Raw genomic sequence first — 18,803 nt, 5'->3', positions numbered from 1 at the left:
AGGGTGCCAGGGGCTGGGCAGGGGGACGGGAGTTCCTGCTTCCTGGGGGCCAAGTTTGGGTTTTGCAAGACGACAGGGTTCTGGAGGCAGAGGAAGGTGATGGTTGCCGGACAAAGCGAGCATGCTTAATACCTCCGAACGGCGTGCTTCAAAATGGTTATCACGGGAAATTTCTGTTTGCGAGTTTTACCACAATTTCTTATTTTTATTAGTTTTTTAAGATTGATTGATTGTAGAGAGAGGGAGAGAGAGAACAGGAAGTGGGGAGGGGTGGGAGGGAAAGGGAGAGAAAAACCTAAGCAGACACCACACTGAGCACGGAGCCCGACATGGGGCTCAAGCCCAAGATCCTGAGATCAGACCTGAGCTAAAAATGAGAGCTGGACGTTTAACCCGGCTGAGCCACCCAGGCTCAGAGCTGCTGTCCCCAGAGCTGCTGGATCCCAATGGGGCCCTTCAACAAGACCCCTGGAGACCCATGGACACAGTCAAGACAGGCCCTGCCTAGCTCAGTCAACCCTCCACAGCTCTGTGGGCCAGGTCTGTTAGCTCATTGGCTGAGCAGAATGTGAGGTCACTCAGACAGTGTCCTAGGTTGAATCGTGTCCCCCCAGTCCATGTCCACCCAGCAGCACGGGATGTGACCCTTCCAGGAGCAATGATCTCTGCAGGGATAATGGGTTGTGATGAGGTCATCTGGATCAGAGGGGTCCTGAATCCAATATAAGTGGCGTCTCTAAGACACACTAATACAAAGGGGAATGGCCGGGGGCCTGGACGCCGAGATGGGAGCAATGCAGCCATGAGCGCAGGAACGCCAACAGCCACCAGAAGCCCGAGAAGGCAGGACAGAGCCCCCCTAGTGCCTTCAGAGGGAGCATGGCTCTACCAACATCTAGCCTCCAGAACCAGGAGAAAGTAAGTCTCTGTTGTTTCCGGCCCTCTGGTTCATGGTATTTTGTTACATCAACCCCAGGACATTGATACAGCCGGCAATTCTGCCTGGAGAGAAGCCCGTGGTCAGCCACAGGGCCTTGTGGCCCCAGGGGCAGGCCGAGAGCTTTCCTGGGGTTCCCCTTGGGGACGAGGAGCACTCACCTTCATACGGAACACCTTCTTCCCGCTCCGAATGGCGTTGTCCTCAAAAGAAAACTCATTCTCCCGGATCACGGAGCGGCTCTCCTTGTCCCCCGTGTAGGTGACCACATAGAAGTCGGGTGCCCACATCTCAAACTCACGTTCCCAGTTGATGATGGTGGACAAGGGTGCACTGACCAGGTAGGGTCCCTTGGAGTGCCCCTGGAGACAGAGGCAGACGGATGCGGTGAACCTCCCTGCCCGCAGCCGGTGCCAGCCCCCCCTCCCGGGACTCCTGCCCCAGCCTGCGCACCTCCTTGTACAAGGAGTAGAGGAAGACGATGGTCTGCACGGTCTTGCCCAGACCCATCTCGTCGGCCAAGATGGTGTCCGTGCCCTGGGCCCAGGAGAAGCGCAGCCAGTTGAGGCCCTCCAGCTGGTACGGGTGCAGCGTGCCGCCCGTGGAGTCAATGTACCAAGGCTGCTTGTCGAACTTGACTGTGGGCTACGGAAGAGGCAGATGCTCAGACACACCCTGAGTCCTGGGCCCCAGAGCCCACCCCCGGGGTTTGGCACACACTGCCCCTCTGCCGGCAATACTATTCTCACTCCTCTCATCCCTGCCAACGTATCCATCCTTCTGGGCTTGGCTAGAACACCTCTTCCTTCAGGAAGCCCTCCCTGACTCCCAATCTGGCTTGGGTGTTTCTGTGTCCTCCTGGGGCAGCCCTGTACATTTCCAAAGGGGTCGCTTCCTGATTGTTGGACTCTCTGACTTGGAGCCCAGGCTGTGGTCATCGCACTCGTCCTGTTCACGACTTGTCCTGCTCATGACTCTGAGTCCCACATGGTACCTGGGACATGGTGGGCACTTGGTCAACATTTGTTTGCTGCCTGCCTAAGGGGCTTCCTCTCCTTGAACCCTAAACATCCCCTCTGTCTCCTTTATATCCTGCAGCTCAAGGCTGCCTCCCCCAAGAAGTCCTCCCTGACATCCCCTAGTTCCAGGCTAAGCCCCGAGGTTCTGTGTGTACCCACTACAGGCCCACGGGGAGATGGACACTTCTTGAAATGGAGACAGAGTCCTTGTTCCAACGGCTGGCAGACACCCCAGAGAAATTTGCTAAATGAATAAAGGTCAACCGTCCACACCCCGACGGGCTCGCGGCTAGGCGTTAGGGTGTCGGGGGATGTATTTTGTACGCTGAGCAGAGACCATGTGCTCCCAGTCTGTGCACAGTGCAGACTCACAGGAGGCCAAGGCCTCTGTGCCCAGGGAGCTATCCCTCCGCATCAGGCTGGGGGACCCCAACTCCAGGGTTGAGCTCTCCCCGGCAGGGAGGGCCTGGGTCTCCGTCACCTTGTGCCATCAGACGCCTGGCTGAAGTGGCCGGAACCAGAGGGGCCGTGGCACACCGCTCCCGCAGGACATGCCATCCTCCAGGGCCAGGCCTGGGGTGCCAGGACCTGGCAGCACCACCCCCCACCCTCACCCCCACTCACATCCACAATGGGTGTGTCTGGCGGTTTCTCCTGCTTATCGTCCTTCAGCTTCTTGCCCTTCTTGGCCAGTCTCTTGGGGAGCCTGGCGTCTTCACCCAGCATCAGCTCCCTGGGAAAGAGTGGGGGAGGCAGATGAGCAAAGCTGAGGCCAGCAGGAGGCGGCAGTCTGGGGACAGCCCTGTGGCCCGCGCACCTGTGGCCCCAGTAGGCCTGCTTCAGGTTGTCATAGTAGGGGATGTCGATGTCGTCGATCTCCCAGGTGCACTGGTCATAGGGCAGGTCTTTCCACTTGATCAGGTAGTGCACGTCTCCCTTCTTGTCAAAGCTGCAACACAGCACATGGGTGGTGGGGGAGGGGCGGGCCAGGCCACTGGGCCAGTGGCTGCGGGGGCAGGGGTCTGGGGGACACCTCACACGATGCAAAACCCCCACTGCCACAGGCCCTGGGGAGCTAGTGTGAGGATGAGCAGCAGAGCCGGAGAGGGACAGGGGAGAGGCCACGCTCACAGAGGAGCAAAGAGCCAGCGACAGTCCCACCCTCTGTCACCGTGATGAGTCCCATCGAGGCAGGGTGTCTGGACACTGGGATTCTGCATTTCTGAGTTGGACAGTCCTCTCCCCAGACCCTAGGCCTTTGTATTTTCACTTAAAAAATTCAAAGGCCCAGAGCCATGCCCATCCTGGTCCCACCTCTGCAAAGTAAATTAGGACAGAGTCCCACACGTGCAGGCAGGATGACCTCTTCTGGAGACCCCCCGGGGACACAGGGGCTGGATGAGGAAGCTAGCAGCCCAGAGGGGTGCTCCAGAGAAGCTGCTCGGACTTCACCTTGATTCTGGCCACGGGGAGGGTCCCTGAAGCCTCCCACCCACCCCAAGCTGAGTGCGCAACCAAGCTCAGGGAGCACGGCGGGGTCAGCAAAGCCATGGCTCCCCAAAAGGGCTGAGCCTACAGCTACCCTGGGGACCATTAAGAGGAAGATCAACCCCCCATCACCATGGAAACAGTTTTTTTAAATAAATAATTAGTCATTATTCGGACTTGGCCGAGTAATGTGGGGAAAACAAATGTGGGGAAAATTCACCCGGCCTGCCTTGAATGCAAGGGGGAAGACCAAAATGCATGTTTTTAAAATGCAATTTAAGAAAGGTTAAAAAAAACCTGTGGATCAGTTCAGTGGGGGAGGGGAGCTCAGATGTGCATAGGATCTAACCCTCTTTTCAAGAGTTGTTCTCAGGTGCGCCTGGGTGGCTCAATGGGTTAAAGCCTCTGCCTTCGGCTCAGGTCATGATCCCAGGGTCCTGGGATCAAGTCCCGCATCTGGCTCTCTGCTCAGCAGGGAGCCTGCTTCCCTGTTTCCTCCTCCTCTCTCTCTGCCTACTTGTGATCTCTCTCTGTCAAATAAATAAATAAAATCTTAAAAAAAAAAAAAAAAGAGTTCTCAGTGGGGGGGCGCCTGGGTGGCTCAGTGGGTTAAAGCCTCTGCCTTCAGCTCAGGTCATGATCGGGGGGGTCCTGGGATCCTGGGATCGAGCCCCCTCTGCTCAGCGGGAGGCCTGCTCCTCCCTCTCCCTCTCCCCCTGCTTGAGTTCTCTCTCTCACTGTGTCTCTGTCAAATAAATAAATAAAATCTTAATAAATAAAAAAATAAATAGAAAGACTTGTTCTGGGGTGGGGGGGCTGGGGACAGGCAGGGGCAGCTCTTCCAGGCACTCCTGCCCACCTCTTAGTGAGGCCAGCTCTAGCAGGGGCTGGCGTGCTCCCTCTGCCCTCGCCCTCGCCACAGCCTGGAGGGAGTTACTCCTGCGATCCCACGTCACATGAGAAACACAGAGGCACAGAGCCCAGGAAACGGGGAGCCAGGGTTGGAATCTGGGTCTGGCTCAGGTTCTTACCCTCTGCACTACCCAGCCCCTGCCACTCAGGACACCCGGGGTTGGCCGTCAGACCCTAAGCTCCTCTCAGGCAGACCCCATCAGGCCGAGACGGAAGGCAAGTGAAGACTCCGGTCCTCACCCTGTGCCCACCTGTCTGCCACTGCCGGTTCTCAAGCCCCTGAGCTCAAGAATCATCAAGAGCTCCCACTGTTCCCCAAACCAAAGCCAAATTCCAAGGACCCACAGGCTGCCCACCCTGGTCTCCGTCCAGCTTTCCGCAGCCTCTGATCACAGTCACCTGGGGCCACCAAGAGTTATCTCGGGACATGGGCGTTTGGGACAGTAGCCAAGAAAGCAAGTCCTACCACCCTAACTCACTACGTTCAAATCCCAGCTCCACCGCCGCTTGGCTGTGTGACTTGGCCAAGTAACTTAAACTCGCTCTGTCTGTTTGCACATCCATAAAAGAGACAGAACCGAAATGTCTACCTGTCAGGGTAGATAGTGTTCAGTAGCATTAGCTATTGTTCTAAAGGAGGATCAAATGTGCATACACCCCCACACTTCAGGCCACCTTGGTCCCCAGGACCCTCCCGCAGGTATCAGGCTCCTGAAGTCAGGAGCACACGCGTCCTGACCCACTGATGTCCCACTCGGTGCAAGTGTCCCAGCCTGTGTATCAAGCTGCCCCCTTACACGTATGACTCTGGACCTGCACTCCCACGAGTGAGAACACACATGTGTGCACGTGCCTATGTGCCTCAGATGACTCCCTCCAGCGGGGCAGTCCAGTCGCTGGCAGCTGGGGGCTCCCCATCTCTTCTTCCTGCCCCCACAGCTCCCACGTGCAGTCCTGCGCCTGCGCCACAGAGCGTGTCCCTGCCCCATGGCCATGGGCCCAGGCAGCAGGCACCCACCTGTGGTTCAGGATACGGTGGATCATCATCCACTCGGGCTTGATGCCGTAGCGGTAGAAACGTTCCTCCATCTTGGCGTAGAGAGGGTCCTTGTTCTTCCTTTTCTCGCTCTTGCCATCCTCATCGCCGGAGCCATAGTCAAAGGGCGGAGGCTCGTCCATGTCGTTCTTTCTTTGGTAGTTGCGATACATCACCGTGTGGTAGAGCTCCAGCTGCTTGCGCACCGGCAGAGGTTACAGGGGGCAGGTGGCCGTGGCTCCCCAGTGTCCCTGATGCAGCTCCCCCAGCCTGGGTCCCGGGCAGGACAACCTCACCGGGAGCCTCCTGCTCCCCGCCTCCCAACAATGGCCCGCACTCAGTGCTAGCCGGCACCTTTCTGGACCAGAGCCTTGGCACAGCCATACCTGCCCGGTGCCGGGGGGCCTCACCTGTAGCTCCTTCACCCAGGAGCAGTGCCAGTAGGAGAGCCCCGCCCACTTGACAAAGAACTCTCTCTCCGGAATGCCTTCCAGGGGCTTGGGTGGGGGGACACCGGGCTCCATGTCGGGCCCCGGCAGCCCCACCATGAAGGGGGCAGGGGGCTCCGTCCACCTCCAGTGTAGGATCCGCTGGACTTTGCCCTTCAGAGGGGGGCACTGTGGACACAGGAGGGTCCCCAAGTTCAGGGCTTAGCCACAGGGCCCCCCCCCCACCGAGGCCCCAGGGACATCAGGCTGTCACTAGGCTCTCTCCAACAAGCTGCCCTGCTCCCCAGGTCAGCCCCACCATAACTCCACCATGCTGCCCTGTCCTCAGGAGCCCGCACACGCAGCACACACGGGAGATGGGCAACGCAGGTGTGTGCACATGCACGCACACACACGCACACACACCAGAAGCCCAGACGCACACCGGGGAACTGGGGCATGCCACGGCACAGCCCAGGATCCGGAGGGTGGGGAATCCAGCACTGGGGGTGGGCCTGGGGGCCTTCAAACGCACTCGGCCACTGGGGGCAGGGTGTGGGGCACTCTCCTCCCCCTGACTCCTCCCCTCTCACCACCCCCAGCCCTGGGACAGCAGCCAGGTCCGGGAAGGGGCTGAGCGGGCAGTTCTGCTGCTGTGCGGCTTGAGACAAGCATTTTACCTCCCTGAGCCTGTTACGTCATCGAAAAATGGGCATAACAAACGTCTGTACTCGGAAAGACGGAAGCGGTAAAGGGATGCCCAATGGACAGCGGCTGTGTGGCTGGTGTCCCTCTCCGTTATGGTTCAGGGAAAACTGCGTCTGGGTCTCAATGGGGTCTCAATGGGATCGAGCCGCAGAGAGGGTCTTAGTGAGGCAGGTGGCGGGACTCGGGGATGGGTGGGGGCACTGTGGAGGACGGGGACTCCCGCCTTTGTTGGCGGCCGGCAGAGCGGGACCTGCAAGGAGCGGGCCTCGGCTAGCGTCTCGGGAACATCGCAGGTGCCGCCCGGGCCCGCGGAGACTGGGCCTTCGGTGGGCGGGGCTTTGTGGGTGGGCGGGGATTAGCCCTACAGAGGCGGAGCCTTTGGTGGTCGGGCGGCTCTGGTGGGGCGAGGCCTGGAGCTCAGCGGCGCACTCGTGGGTGGGCGTGGCCCGGGCAGGCGTAGCGAGGCCTTTGTGGGCAAGGCCTTCTGGGGGCGTGGCCTAGGTGGGCGGGGAAGTGCTTGCCGGGGGCGGGGTAGGGGGCGGGGCGGGTAGGGGGCGGGGCGGCGCGGGCGGCGCGGGGCGGGCGTAACACTCACAGTACAGCGCGGGCAGAGCCATTCACCGTTTGGGATCTCGGGCAGCGGCGGGTTGAGGCAGTGCAGGTGGTAGGAGGAGGGGCACGCGTCGCAGCAGAGCAGCTCGCCGCCGTCCTTGCACACGCGGCAGAACTCCATGTGGTCGTCCTCCTCCTCCTCGCAGCCGCCCTCCTCCTCGTCGTCCTCGTCGTCCTTCGGCTCCCACTGGATCCCCTCCTTCTCCTGGAGGGGAGCATCCGGGTGGAGGCACCTCGGGCCAGGGCCCCCTCCGCGCCGCACGGCTCTCTCCCTCCCGCGCGCCTCTCCCCTTCTTCACCGCCCCGCGGGCAGCGCGATCCTGCGCCATCCGGGAGCCAGGCACCGGCCGCGCCCCCGTCCCAGAGCCTCGGCCGCGGGCTTACACAGTGGGGACAGCTCCACTTGCCCTCCGGAGCCTTCTCCAGCTCTGGGTCAAGGCAGACGAGGTGGTAGGCCCGCGGACAGGTGTCACACAGGATTATCTCCCCACCCTGCTGGCACACCTCACAGTAGTCCTGGTGGTCCGTCTCGTAGCCATCCCCGTCGTCAACTGGGGAAGGGCAGAGGCGGTGGTGGAGGGCCCGGTCCCCACTCCCAAGGTGCAAGCAATCTCCACCCCAGGCAGGACCGGTACCCAGTAGGTGCTTAATATGTGTTGGATGGATGGATGGTGGATGGGCAGGAGGCATGAACCAATGTCTGAGGAAAGGCTGAGGGTGGGGAGGGGGTTGGAAGTAAAAGCGGGCGGGGAAGAGGGTGAGCTGGGGACTGGGAGGGAGGGGAGAAGGCGCAACAGGGCAGATGGCGCAGGCGGCTGCGGAGCACTTCCTTCTCTGGGGCCCCCTTTGCCAGTGCACACACACGCCCCAGGGGCCTACACCAAAAGTCCGGGATTTAGCCTCAGTGGGACAAGACCCCTCCCCTGACCCCAGAGCCCTCTGGGGTGAGGAAGCACAGGTGAACTGTGTAACGGAACACGAGGAGGCCCTCCCCTGCTGACCACGGGGCGCTCGGCACCCCGCCCCTTCTACCCGGCCGGCGGCGCCCCAGGAGTCCTACTCCTCCTCTTCTTGCGACGCCTCTTGCTCTTCTTCCCCAGGGCGGCGGAGCCCTCGGAGCGCACGGAGGAGCTGTGGATGCTGGCGCTGTCGAAGTCCGACTCCTCCCGCTCGTCCTCCTCGCTCTGTGGGGGAGGGGGGGCCGTGAGCCTAGAGCCTGCGTTGGGGGCTCATCCCAAGGGCCTCCCTGGCCTGGGCAGAGGATGGGGTAGGGCAGGGCATGGTGGAGGCTCCAAGTTCTCTCCACCTGGCTCGCAACCCCAAAGGGCCCCACGCATCAGTCTAGCCTAACGTCCTACCACCTTCCCCAAGCCCTCCTCTCCAGCCCTCAGACACAACTCACATTTTCCATACCTCTCCCCTAAGCCCTGCTCTCCACCCTGCCAAACTCCTCCACCTTCCTCAAGGAAAAGCCCTAAGGACACCTCCTCCAAGGAGCCTTCCCAGATCTCTCCTTGACTGGACCTGTTGCACAGCCTGTGTGCCAGGTCTGGTCTGTCCCATCTGCCTGTTTTTAGCTCTCCCTCTGTGTATCTCCCAGACACCCTCCAGACCATGAACATTCCCTGAGCAGGGCCCACCATGGCTGAGCCGAGAGCCTGGCACAAGAAAATGTGCTCAACAAAGACTTGCTGAGCTCAGCGGGAGCAGCAGCTGCGGGCTGGGTCACACGTGCTTCTCCGTGCTCCCCTCTAGAGCAGCTAAACTCAGATCCTGTCATCTGCCTCTACCAAGGGACAGAGGAGTGGCTTCCAACTCTGCCCCTCTACAGAGGTGGGGCAAGGTGTGGCAAACAGGTGCCCTGCGGGGGTGGGAAGGGTATGCATGCTCCCTTCAGTGCAGAAGGGAGGGCCAAAGGCTCAGACGGGGACTTAGGGTCAGTCTGAACCTGGTGCCAGAGCTGACCCTGGAAGGGCAAGGGAGGGGCAGAGCTCCAGCCCAGCCTGATCCTGCCTACTTGCCACCCCTCCTGGGGTGACCCAGGCACGCAGGCCCCATCAGGACTCTTAGGGGCCAGATGACACTCCCACCTGCTACCCAGATGCAGCAGAGCCAGAGGTAAGCCCCCAGCCCAGCGGGGTGGAGGGAGAGCTCCCCACCCGGAGTCCTGATTCAGGAGCGCAGGCTGACAGCCCTGCATCCCGACCACCCTGCCTTCGCAAGGCACACACATGCACACGCGCACTCACACATGCGGAATGCGGAAGGCTGCTCACACACCCACACACGTGGCCAAGTACATGTGGTCTCTCTGTCTCTCACACACATCCCAGTCCACCCTATCACACACCCACACATTTACACACACATTTATGTTCTCAAATACACACTCGTGTTCACACACATTCCAGTCCACTCATACATTTACACAAGCACATGCTCATGTTCACATATACACATACTCTCATTCACACTCATGCCCACACACATTCCAGTCCACTCACACATTTACACACTCATGTGCTCATGTTCACAAATATGTTCCCATTCACACACACTTGGATTCACACACATTCCAGTCCTTTCACATGCTCATGCTCACAAATACACATGCCCACACACTCATGTTCACACATTCCAGGCCACTCACACATTTATACACTCATATGTTTGTGTTCACAAACACACATGCTCCCACTCACACACTTATCCTCATACACATTCCAGTCCACTCTCACATTTGTACACGCTCATGCTCAAAAATACACACGTTTCCATTCTCACACACTTGTGCTCACACGCATTCTAGTCTGCTCACCTATTTACACACTCACACGCTCATGCTCACAGATACACGCTCATATCCATGCTCGTGCTCACGCACATTCCAGTCCGCTCACATACTTACACACACATACGCTCATGCTCACAAACCCACATTCCCATTCACACTCACACACGTCGCAGTCCACCTTCTCACACACACACTCACCGAGGAGCCTTTCTTCCTCTTGTTGCTGATCCCTCCAAAGCGGAACTTGAGCCCGGCCACCTTTCTCCCCTTGCCTTTCTTCTTGGCATCCTTGGAGCCTTTGATCTTCTTCCTCACTCCTGGCCCTGCAAAGTGACAGAGGTCATCCACACGGCTGCGGCTGGCTCACCTGGTGCCATGATTCCAGTCGGCCCCGAGGGACTCTGTTAGGGAAGGGTCACTCTGCCGCCGCCCCTTGCCAGATGAGAAGTCTGAGCGGTGATGTTCTTGCATAAAAGTGACACAGCAAGCCCCCTTCCGTCTCCGCTCCAGCCACCACTGCCCTGTTCCATGAATGGCAGAACTGCCGGCCATCTTGGGAACGGCCCTGTCCTGTCCCCTCTCCCAGAAATGAGCTGTCCCCAGTGAAGCCATGGCCCCCTGTGGCCAGCAAGGCCACCATGGGCACAACCACTCCCCTGGGGTCCAAACCTGGGCTCTGGAAGACAAGTAGCCCTTCCCCAGCCGCCAGCCTCCAGGTGGCCCCGAGGTCCAGGCCCCCCCCCGTGCCCAGTCACCCACGTCAAACACCAGCTCCCAAGCAGCCAGCAAGGTTGAGGTTGCTTCTGTGGGGCCAGCCACAGGCCAATCAGCCACCAGGGCAGTAATGGCCCCTCAACAGCCTCTCCCACTGGGCCGAGTGGGGAAGACAGAGCCCGGGCGGCAGGCGGACTTGCCCCGCGCCCTCCTTCAGCTGCATCACACCCAGATGGGGCTAGGAGCCCCGCTGTAACCTCCATGATGCCATAGAAAATCTATTTCAATTTCTCAGGCTCTGAATGGGCAGCTCCAAGAATCGATAGCTCAGTGGCTGGCACCCAGGAGGAAATGAAAAAGCGAGGCAGGCTGGGGAGGCCCAGGAAGGAGGCCAGCCGGAAGCGGGGCAGGAGCAGGTTCTAAACCCCATATCACTCTGCCCACCGGGCCCCCGCAGAGACCTGGAAAAGGGGTTCAGCATCCCAGAAACCAAAGCTCCTTGGGGCTGAAAAAATGGGTGCGCAGAACCCCCTTAGCCCCTCCATCAAAATCCAATCAGAGTACCCGGAAAGGCTGAGCTACTGGTGACCCCACCTTTGAGCACCCTGGGGAGATGCAGGTCTCTACCCCAGTGGGGACAGAAATCCTCCACCTAGGGGAGGTCCCTCCCTCGGGACTCGAAGTCACAGAGAGCCTCTGCTGTCCCTCTTCTCCCAGACACCAGATACCCACCACTGAATCCGATTATCTATCTGGACCTCCTTCCAGGCCTCCCAGGGAAGCCAGCCCGGACCACAGCCACATTCATGCACGTCCATCACCCCGAGGGCTGGGTACTCAGACAAGTGGGGTCAGGGGGCCAACCTTGGGACCCCTTCTCCTCAAACTCAAGAGCCCCCCCCAACTCCCAGCAGCAGGGACCTCCCCCTTCCCTTCTTCCACACCAAGTCAGAGGGGGCCAGGTGCAAAAGTCCCAAAGCTCTGAGCACACCGTCTCCCCTGTTTCTCTGCAGCCCCGAAAGGGGAAGCGGGACAGAAGCTACGATGCCACAATACAGCTGAGAAAGGACGAGTGGGTCCAAGGTCAACCGAGACACTAAGTCCTCGGTAAAGCCTGCCTCAGCTGTCCCAGCTGCCCGAGGCTATAGGGTCTGGAGAGAGACTCTGCCAGCAGAGCTGGGTGCCCACCCCCGCCCACAGCCTTACCCTTGCCCTCCTTGGTCTTGGCCTTGCGGATAGGTACAGGCTGGGGGGCCTGCTGGGGACTGACAGCCAGTGGAGGGGCGATGGCGACTGTCTCCACGGCCGCAGCCACGGCTGCCGCGGCGGCCGCTGCTGAGCTGCCCTTGAAAGGGTTGTTGGCGCTGAACTCCCGCCACTTGGCTCCCAGCACTGTCATCATTTTGGACATGGGGATCTTCGGGTTCTTCTTGGCGATGAGGGGCCTGTGTGGGAGGAAATCATCGCCGTGAAGGGGATGATACCCCCTGACGACCCAGGCACCCTCTTCTTCTCTCACACCTGGGGGAAGCCCCCTGTTCCAGGCTGGGCGAACCAAGCAGACAGCAAGGCAGGGCACAGGGAAGAGGACACGGCCCGGAACTCCAGTCCGTCCCCAAACATTTCTGATTCCTATTTACGTGGTTGGCTGGCGATCTTCCCATTGGGTTTCCAGACCCTGTACTACCTGAAGGACCAGAGGGAGAAGCCTCCCGTGGGCCACCAGGTGTCTAGTCCCATTTCTTCCAGAGCTGAGAGAGCCCATGAGGGCTTAAGGGGACTGACCAGGAGCACCATCCCCAGGGCTCAGGGCAAGCAAGAGAAGGCTGGACCATCTGTTAAAATGAAAGGGGTTCTGCCCAGGGCTGCTGTCAGCTGGATGGCCCCCTGCACCCCAGGAGCCTGGGGCTCTGTCCCCTAACTTGCAGTTCCCATGGACGCCTGCCACGACGGCTGGGGGTACGGCCCACCTGAGGAACTGGCTGAAGGCCTTGTAGTTGGTCAGCGTGCGGTAGTCAGCCTCCGAGAACAGGTACTCCACGTCATCCAGGCCCCACTCGGCCATCAGCTGCCCTGAGGACTTGGGCTCCTAGGGACACCCAGGCCAGAGGTGGGGTCAGAGCACGGGCCTCTGACCTGCACCCCCACCCCAGAGCCCCTACCCAGGAGGCCTAGGAATGGGCAGGGAGCCTGTGTCTGCCGTTCCTACCTGCCCTCCCCCTCCCAGCCCACCTGCCCCCTGGTCAGTGGCAAGGGCTCAGACACCAACGTGTGAGGGGGTTGCAAGGCCAAGCCTGGGGGTTTAGTGTAAGTGTTCTGGTGGGCGGATGCTCTGTGCACACCCCCTCTATGCAGAGACAGTAAGAGAGCTCATTCTCTGGGAAGAATGTGTCCTGTGAGTTTGGGCCCCAGGCCAGAACAGCAGCCTGTGGGGTTAGCCTAAAGGCTAGCTGTCCCTGGGGAGGCAGGAGGTCTGAAGGGCCGCCTGAGGCTGGGGAGAGATGAGGCGGCCTCGGGATGTCCCCCCGCAGAGTCACACATGGAGCCCATGAAATGACAGACTGCTCTTCTCCAGCTTCCAGGGCCAGGGTGGGGGATGGGGCAAGGGCCCAGCAGAAGGTGGACACATGCGAGGGCCCCTCGGCTACTGCTTCACTTTCCAGATGGGGCATGAGGCCCAAGGAGGCGTGTGACTCCCCAGGGGCACACAGCTGGGCCAGCTGGAGTCAAGTGGGGATGGGCGTGCTGGCCATGAGCCCGGGCTCTAGAGCCACACAGCCCCTGGTTCTAATCCTGGCTCTGCCCCCACACGGGCACCTGTCTGTGCCAGCTTCCCTGTCTGTAGAATGGGATAGCAGCACCTGGCTCCCAGGAGGGAACAAGTTAGCACAAGTGCTTGGAATAGGGCCACCCCTGCCCCCTGTCACACTGGTTCCAGGCAGCCCTATCCCAGCCCCACCCGTGGACCCACTCAGCCAGTCAGCACCAGCCACACCCAGGAGCGGTCACTGGCCCAGGTCACCATCGCCCCTCCACTGGCCGTCAGTCCCCAGGGCCAGGTGCCACTGGGTCTCCCATGTGGACAATGAACGAGGACTCAGGCCACTTTCCCAGCTGCTGGAGGGGCCATGGGTAGCCAGGAAGCCCAGAGCTGCAGTGACACCCACGCTCAGCCACCAGGGTGCCGGAGCTGGAGCTGACCCCCCAGAGGCAGGGTGAAGGATGTGAAGACAAAAGCCCTGGGTAACACCCCAAGCTGGAAGCCCCCTGCCCTCTCAACTCCTGGGCCACCAATCCAGCAAACCCCGTCACTGCCTAAGCCCCTCCGAGCTGGGCTGTCTGCCCCCGCAGCAGAAGACCACCCGGGAGGGCACCCAGCCTCCTGAGGTCCCGGGAGCTGGGAACAAGGCCTGCCCATGCAGAGGGGCTCCCCTGGGGGATGCCCTCCCACGGTCCACCAGCCCCACACACGCAGCCATTCCTGGAAGCCTCTGGAGCCTTGCTCCCAGCAGGAAGCAGAGTGGCAGGAGCCTGAGCCGGTGACAGTGCCGCGGGAGAACCCCGGATCGGGCCCACAAATTCATCCTGCAAGCTGTCTGCCCTCAGCCGCCATTAGTCACAGATGGTTTGCAACACACCTGCTGGCTAATGAAATCCTTCGGGTGCCGGGATGCCACAGGCTTTCTGACTTCAGGGGCCCACGGCCACCATCTCTGCCTCACCAGCGGGACTGGTATATACGGGCCCTTATCTTCGAATCCATGACTAGCCCAACCTGAGCTTGGGGCTGTGTGGACTTGCTGACACCTGTGGCTGCCCGAGAGCTGGGCCCAGGGCCCGTCCCCTCCCCAAGGAGCCCTGCCGCCGCTCCGAGACCTGTGGGGCCTAGACCTGCTTCGCATTAGGCCACATGTGCATGGAGAAGCCACTTTTCCCCCCAGGGAGACCCGCAGGCCCCTCCATGCCCGGACCTGCGCTCATGGGACACCCTCTCAGATACCCATGCGGCCAGAAATTCAGAACACACATGGAGTCACCAAGTCCCCTTCCGCGGGAAGCAGGGCCGCCTGGCCGCCTCTCGCTGGCCGGGGCTCATCCGATGGCTTGTTTCCCCAGAACGCTCCAAGGGAGAGGCTCCTGACCCACAACGTGCGTGAGAACTCCACTGTCCTCAGACAGAGCTGCGCACCCCAGCAGACAGAGGGGCAGAAAATACGTCAGCAAGTGGCCGCTCCAAGTCTCCCTGCCCCCAACTCCTAAATGTCACCCATCGTTATTGCAAATGTGTCTCCAGAACTTGGGCACAGTGTTCCTCACACACCTGCGTCCACACTCATGCCGACAGGCCCACCTGCCCCGGCAGTCGCCCCCCCCACAGACACACACACACACACACCCCCCCAGAGCGGAAGGATGCTCTGCCCCTTTGCTTGTGGGGGCTCCCAGGCCAGAAAGCAGAGGAGCGGCCCATCTAAGCCGGGCGTCCTACTCGAGCCCAGGCCCCTCCGGCCGGGACCCAGGGGTTACCTTCAGACACCCGTCGTCATTATCGTCCTCATCATCATCCTTCCTTTTTCGCTTGGCTTTTTTCTCCTTCTTGTCCTTGAGCTTTTTCTTCTTCTTTTTATTAGGGGAGTAGTCGCTGCCCTCACTCTCTGACTTCTCTTCCAGATCCTCTTCGTTCTCTGACAGCTCATCGTTGCTCCCCTGGAAGAGAAAGGAGGTTGGTGAGGGCAACAGGGGCCAGAAGAAAACCCAGAGTCCTGGGTGGCAGGACTGCCCTCCACGCGCCCCAACCCCGCCCCGGCACCCTCAGTCGCCCACGCTTCGCAGATCATTCAGCATTAGGCTGCTCACAGCCCGGCACAAGCCCAGCCTCAGGGGCTGCCCCAAGCCAGCACTGGGCCAGGGTCCTGCCCCCGGTGCCTGGGCCCCCAGTTCAGTGCAGCCGACCTGGACCCCCCCCAAGGGTGAGGCTCAGGCTCTGCTTCAGTCTGAATCAGGTTTGTATAGACTCGAGGATTTTAACCAGTGTGACGGGAGAGCACTGGGCCCCAGGAATTTGTGCAGGACGTGATGTCCAGAGCCAAAAAAACCAAAGTGCACGGGGGTGGGGGGAACCCCAGGGAGCAGGCGGGCAAAGTTGCAGGGGGTGTGAGCTAGCACCCGACCTCCCTGCAGGCGCGTGCACCCCCCTGTTGAGCAAAACCCGCAATTACTGTAGACCGCACTTCCCAGCTTCGTCTGTCTGTGGGCCCTCCAGAAGCTGCTGCGGCCCCAGCCAACCTCCTCCACCTCCCCTCCCCCGCCTTGGCTCTGGAGGAGACGAGGTAATTTGGGTGGCTCTCAAGCTTGGCTTCCTTGATTTACTTTCCCGTCTGCACAGGCACCAAATGGCCCATTTATATGGAGATAAGGGCGTTCACAGCCAGAGCACCCCCACCAGAAAGGCACTGCCCCTCCAAGGAGGCTGTATGTTTACTCTCCGCCTCTCCAGATGCAAGTGGACTGCAAAGCCCTTCCCAGCCCCCTCCTGGCCTGGGTCTGCAGGAGAGGCTGGGCAGAGGCTCTAATTACCAGCACGGGGCTTGGCATTTTCGAGTTGGCTGTTGACTGTTTTCAAGGTGAGCAAAGAGAAGTATGGAAACAACGGAGAACTCGAAAGGTGGCAGATGAGCTTGGGAAACAGCACTGGGGGTCGGGGGGGGGGGTGGGGAGAAGGCTGCAGATGAGGTGGGGAAGGGGCAGGATGGGAGAGGGGAAAGATAGAAGCAGGTGGGAGAAAGGAAGGGGAAAGCAAAGGCAGTGGGTCTGTCTGGAAGCTCTGGGGAGGGTCCCACCGGATCTCTGCCCTTTCCAGGCACTCCGTTAAGAGGTGAGAGTCTTTCCCCAGAAGGGAGGCTCTTCCCAAGATACAGCTGGGAAAGGACTCCCCCACAGGCTCCCTGCACTTCCCGACTGTCTCCCACCGGGCTCTCAGCTCCCAAACCTTTTATGCTCATTAAGCCGCTGAGTCATTGAGTCAGTGTGCTGGCTGGCCGTTGGCAGACAGCAGGGCCTCTGCGCCTTTCCGGAACTGGGTCTTTCCCGGAATACTGACTTGCTGTGCGGGGCCCCAGGGGCGAAGCCGGTCCTCGCTGCTGCTGGAACCTGCCTGGGGCAGGACAGCCTAGCAAGGGCTCCTGCTCCCAGGGCAGATGCCAATGCAAAGCCTTGGGGCCACAGCTCCCAGCTCTGCCACAGTCCTCTGGGGAGGCAGGGGTCAGACAGGGACATCTATTTTCCCGAGGGTGTAGTGTCCGGCCAGTTTCAAGAAACCACCCTTGAAGACACCTGAGAGGCAGGCTTTACCCCAGCCCTCAGCCCAGCCAAGGTAAGGATGGCAGGAGGCGGTCATGGATTTCAGCACCTCGGACAGAGGCTGTGGGGCGGCCGGAGGGAGGGGCATGGGGCCCAGCCCTCAACCTGCCCTGGGGCGGACCCCACACACCAGACTGGAAATGAGGCAGGACGACCCATGCCTGATTGCACTCGAGTAGCCCAGCTGTGGGTCCTGGGGCTCCCCAGGGAGTCTGCAGGACACAGAATGGCCTAGGACCTCTATCCCTTGCTAGCCTGGAGCCAGGCAAGTCCCTAGGGCCTGACCTCAGTGTCCTCATCTGTGAAATGGGGATTTGACCAAGGGTGGCAAGAAGCACAAAGGAGATGGGGTGAGAGGAGGCTGCACACATTCTGAAATGGGAGAGACCCAAGCACCCATGACCCAAACTGTGCCTGGAAGACAAAGACACAGGCCAGATGACAGACTTCGGGACAAGCCCAGCCTCACCCTTCTGGAGTCTGCAAGTCAGGACCTGGCTAAGCCAACTGCAGAGCCCGTCCCCGCAGCTGGGTGACACTGCGGTGCAGCTGGGCAGCCTGAGGCTGACCGAAGAGGCCGTTGTGGCAACAATGGAGGGAGGACCGACCTGGGCATCTGATGGGAAGTAGGCATTGCCATGACCCAAGCCCAGGAGAGGTGAGGAGCAGCGGGCACAGCTCCACCCGCAGGGCCCAGAGAGAGCTGGAGGGAGGGAGGGAAGGGAGGGAGGGGAGGGCATCTCCAGCACACTGTCTGTGTGTGTAGCCTGGATGCCAGGCCTGGAGAAAGGCCCCAAGCTGAGCCTGCCAGAGTGCTGGCCCAGCGTCCATTCCAGTGCTAAGTGGCAGAGCAGGGGCGCCAAGATCCCCCCCCGAGGAATGAGTGAGAGCTATCGAAGGGCACATCCACCGCTCACTGGTGCCCCAATGGCCCCATGGGTGATGGCAGTGGTTGTAGCCCCTCATTTTAGGGACAGGGAGACTTCTCCCTCCACTGGTTGCCTGCACCAGGGAAAGCCTTGTCAGAAAGAAAGCTCTGATTCCCCACTTCTCCCAACTCACCACCTTGACCCTCTCCAGCAGTGCCTTCTTCCCCCTCCACCAAATGAAGTTCACCCTGCCCGGGCCCACCCCCACCTGCACCTGCATCTCATCCAAGCCTTCCTGATTGATCAGGGTGGGGTGGGCGTGCAGGACAGGTCTTCGGAAACTGGTTTCCCACTGGCATCGTAAGCCTACACCCACAGCAAACCTCTGCATCCAGCTGTTTGGACCCTACAAGACCCGGGCCTCCTTTATTCTCCCCCCAAAATCTTTCCTTGCAGAGCAAGGGGCGAGGGGAAGGGCAGCAAGTAGTTCTACAAACAACGTGAAGAGGAGTGGCCCAGGAGCAGGACCTGGAGGGATGTAGCACTGGCCGGTGGCGAGAAGGAAAGAATGACCGAGAACCAGGGGTAGACCAGGCGGCTCAGTATCTTGGAACTTACAGAAGGGGTTTGGGGCCAAGCCATGTTCAGGGGAGGAGATACAGACACCGTCTTGGTGAAGCGTGGAACCAACCTCAGCCCTAAGCCACAACACAGGCTGTGAACCCTTCGGGGCTTTGACCTTCATACTGTCCTTTGGACTGTGGCCACCCCAGGCGTGACTGCAGGGGAGACACCTCGTGGTAGAAGAGTCTTCGTGGACCCCGAGGCCCCAGCAGAATCCATCTGCTTCATCAAACACCACGCCCAGGCTGCCTGTGCGGAGCTGGGGGTAAGCGGGAGGGCACCCTGCCCCGACCATGGCCCAC

General features: G+C 60.4%; 1 protein-coding gene across 1 annotated transcript in view; it reads right to left on the bottom strand.

The window, feature by feature from the left end:
- The window catches only part of LOC111154741 (chromodomain helicase DNA binding protein 5), a 56,075-nt gene that overhangs the window by 26,485 nt on the left and 10,787 nt on the right, over positions 1 to 18,803 (bottom strand). The window contains exons 3-15 of the mRNA XM_022514624.1: positions 15,176 to 15,355; positions 12,619 to 12,737; positions 11,855 to 12,093; positions 10,133 to 10,257; positions 8,201 to 8,324; positions 7,525 to 7,691; positions 7,124 to 7,345; positions 5,803 to 6,009; positions 5,375 to 5,586; positions 2,774 to 2,905; positions 2,581 to 2,689; positions 1,391 to 1,582; positions 1,099 to 1,299 (exon numbers count right to left, since the gene is read on the bottom strand). Coding sequence (XP_022370332.1) covers positions 1,099 to 1,299; positions 1,391 to 1,582; positions 2,581 to 2,689; positions 2,774 to 2,905; positions 5,375 to 5,586; positions 5,803 to 6,009; positions 7,124 to 7,345; positions 7,525 to 7,691; positions 8,201 to 8,324; positions 10,133 to 10,257; positions 11,855 to 12,093; positions 12,619 to 12,737; positions 15,176 to 15,355 — 2,229 coding nt within the window. The remainder of the gene's footprint in view (positions 1 to 1,098; positions 1,300 to 1,390; positions 1,583 to 2,580; positions 2,690 to 2,773; positions 2,906 to 5,374; positions 5,587 to 5,802; positions 6,010 to 7,123; positions 7,346 to 7,524; positions 7,692 to 8,200; positions 8,325 to 10,132; positions 10,258 to 11,854; positions 12,094 to 12,618; positions 12,738 to 15,175; positions 15,356 to 18,803) is intronic.

Source organism: Enhydra lutris, unplaced genomic scaffold (genome assembly GCF_002288905.1).
Source record: "Enhydra lutris kenyoni isolate GAN:26980312 unplaced genomic scaffold, ASM228890v2 scaffoldscaffold38, whole genome shotgun sequence".
Lineage (NCBI taxonomy): Eukaryota > Metazoa > Chordata > Mammalia > Carnivora > Mustelidae > Enhydra > Enhydra lutris.
Note: the sequence above shows the minus strand (reverse complement) of the source record. Positions and strands in the feature narration are given on the sequence as shown.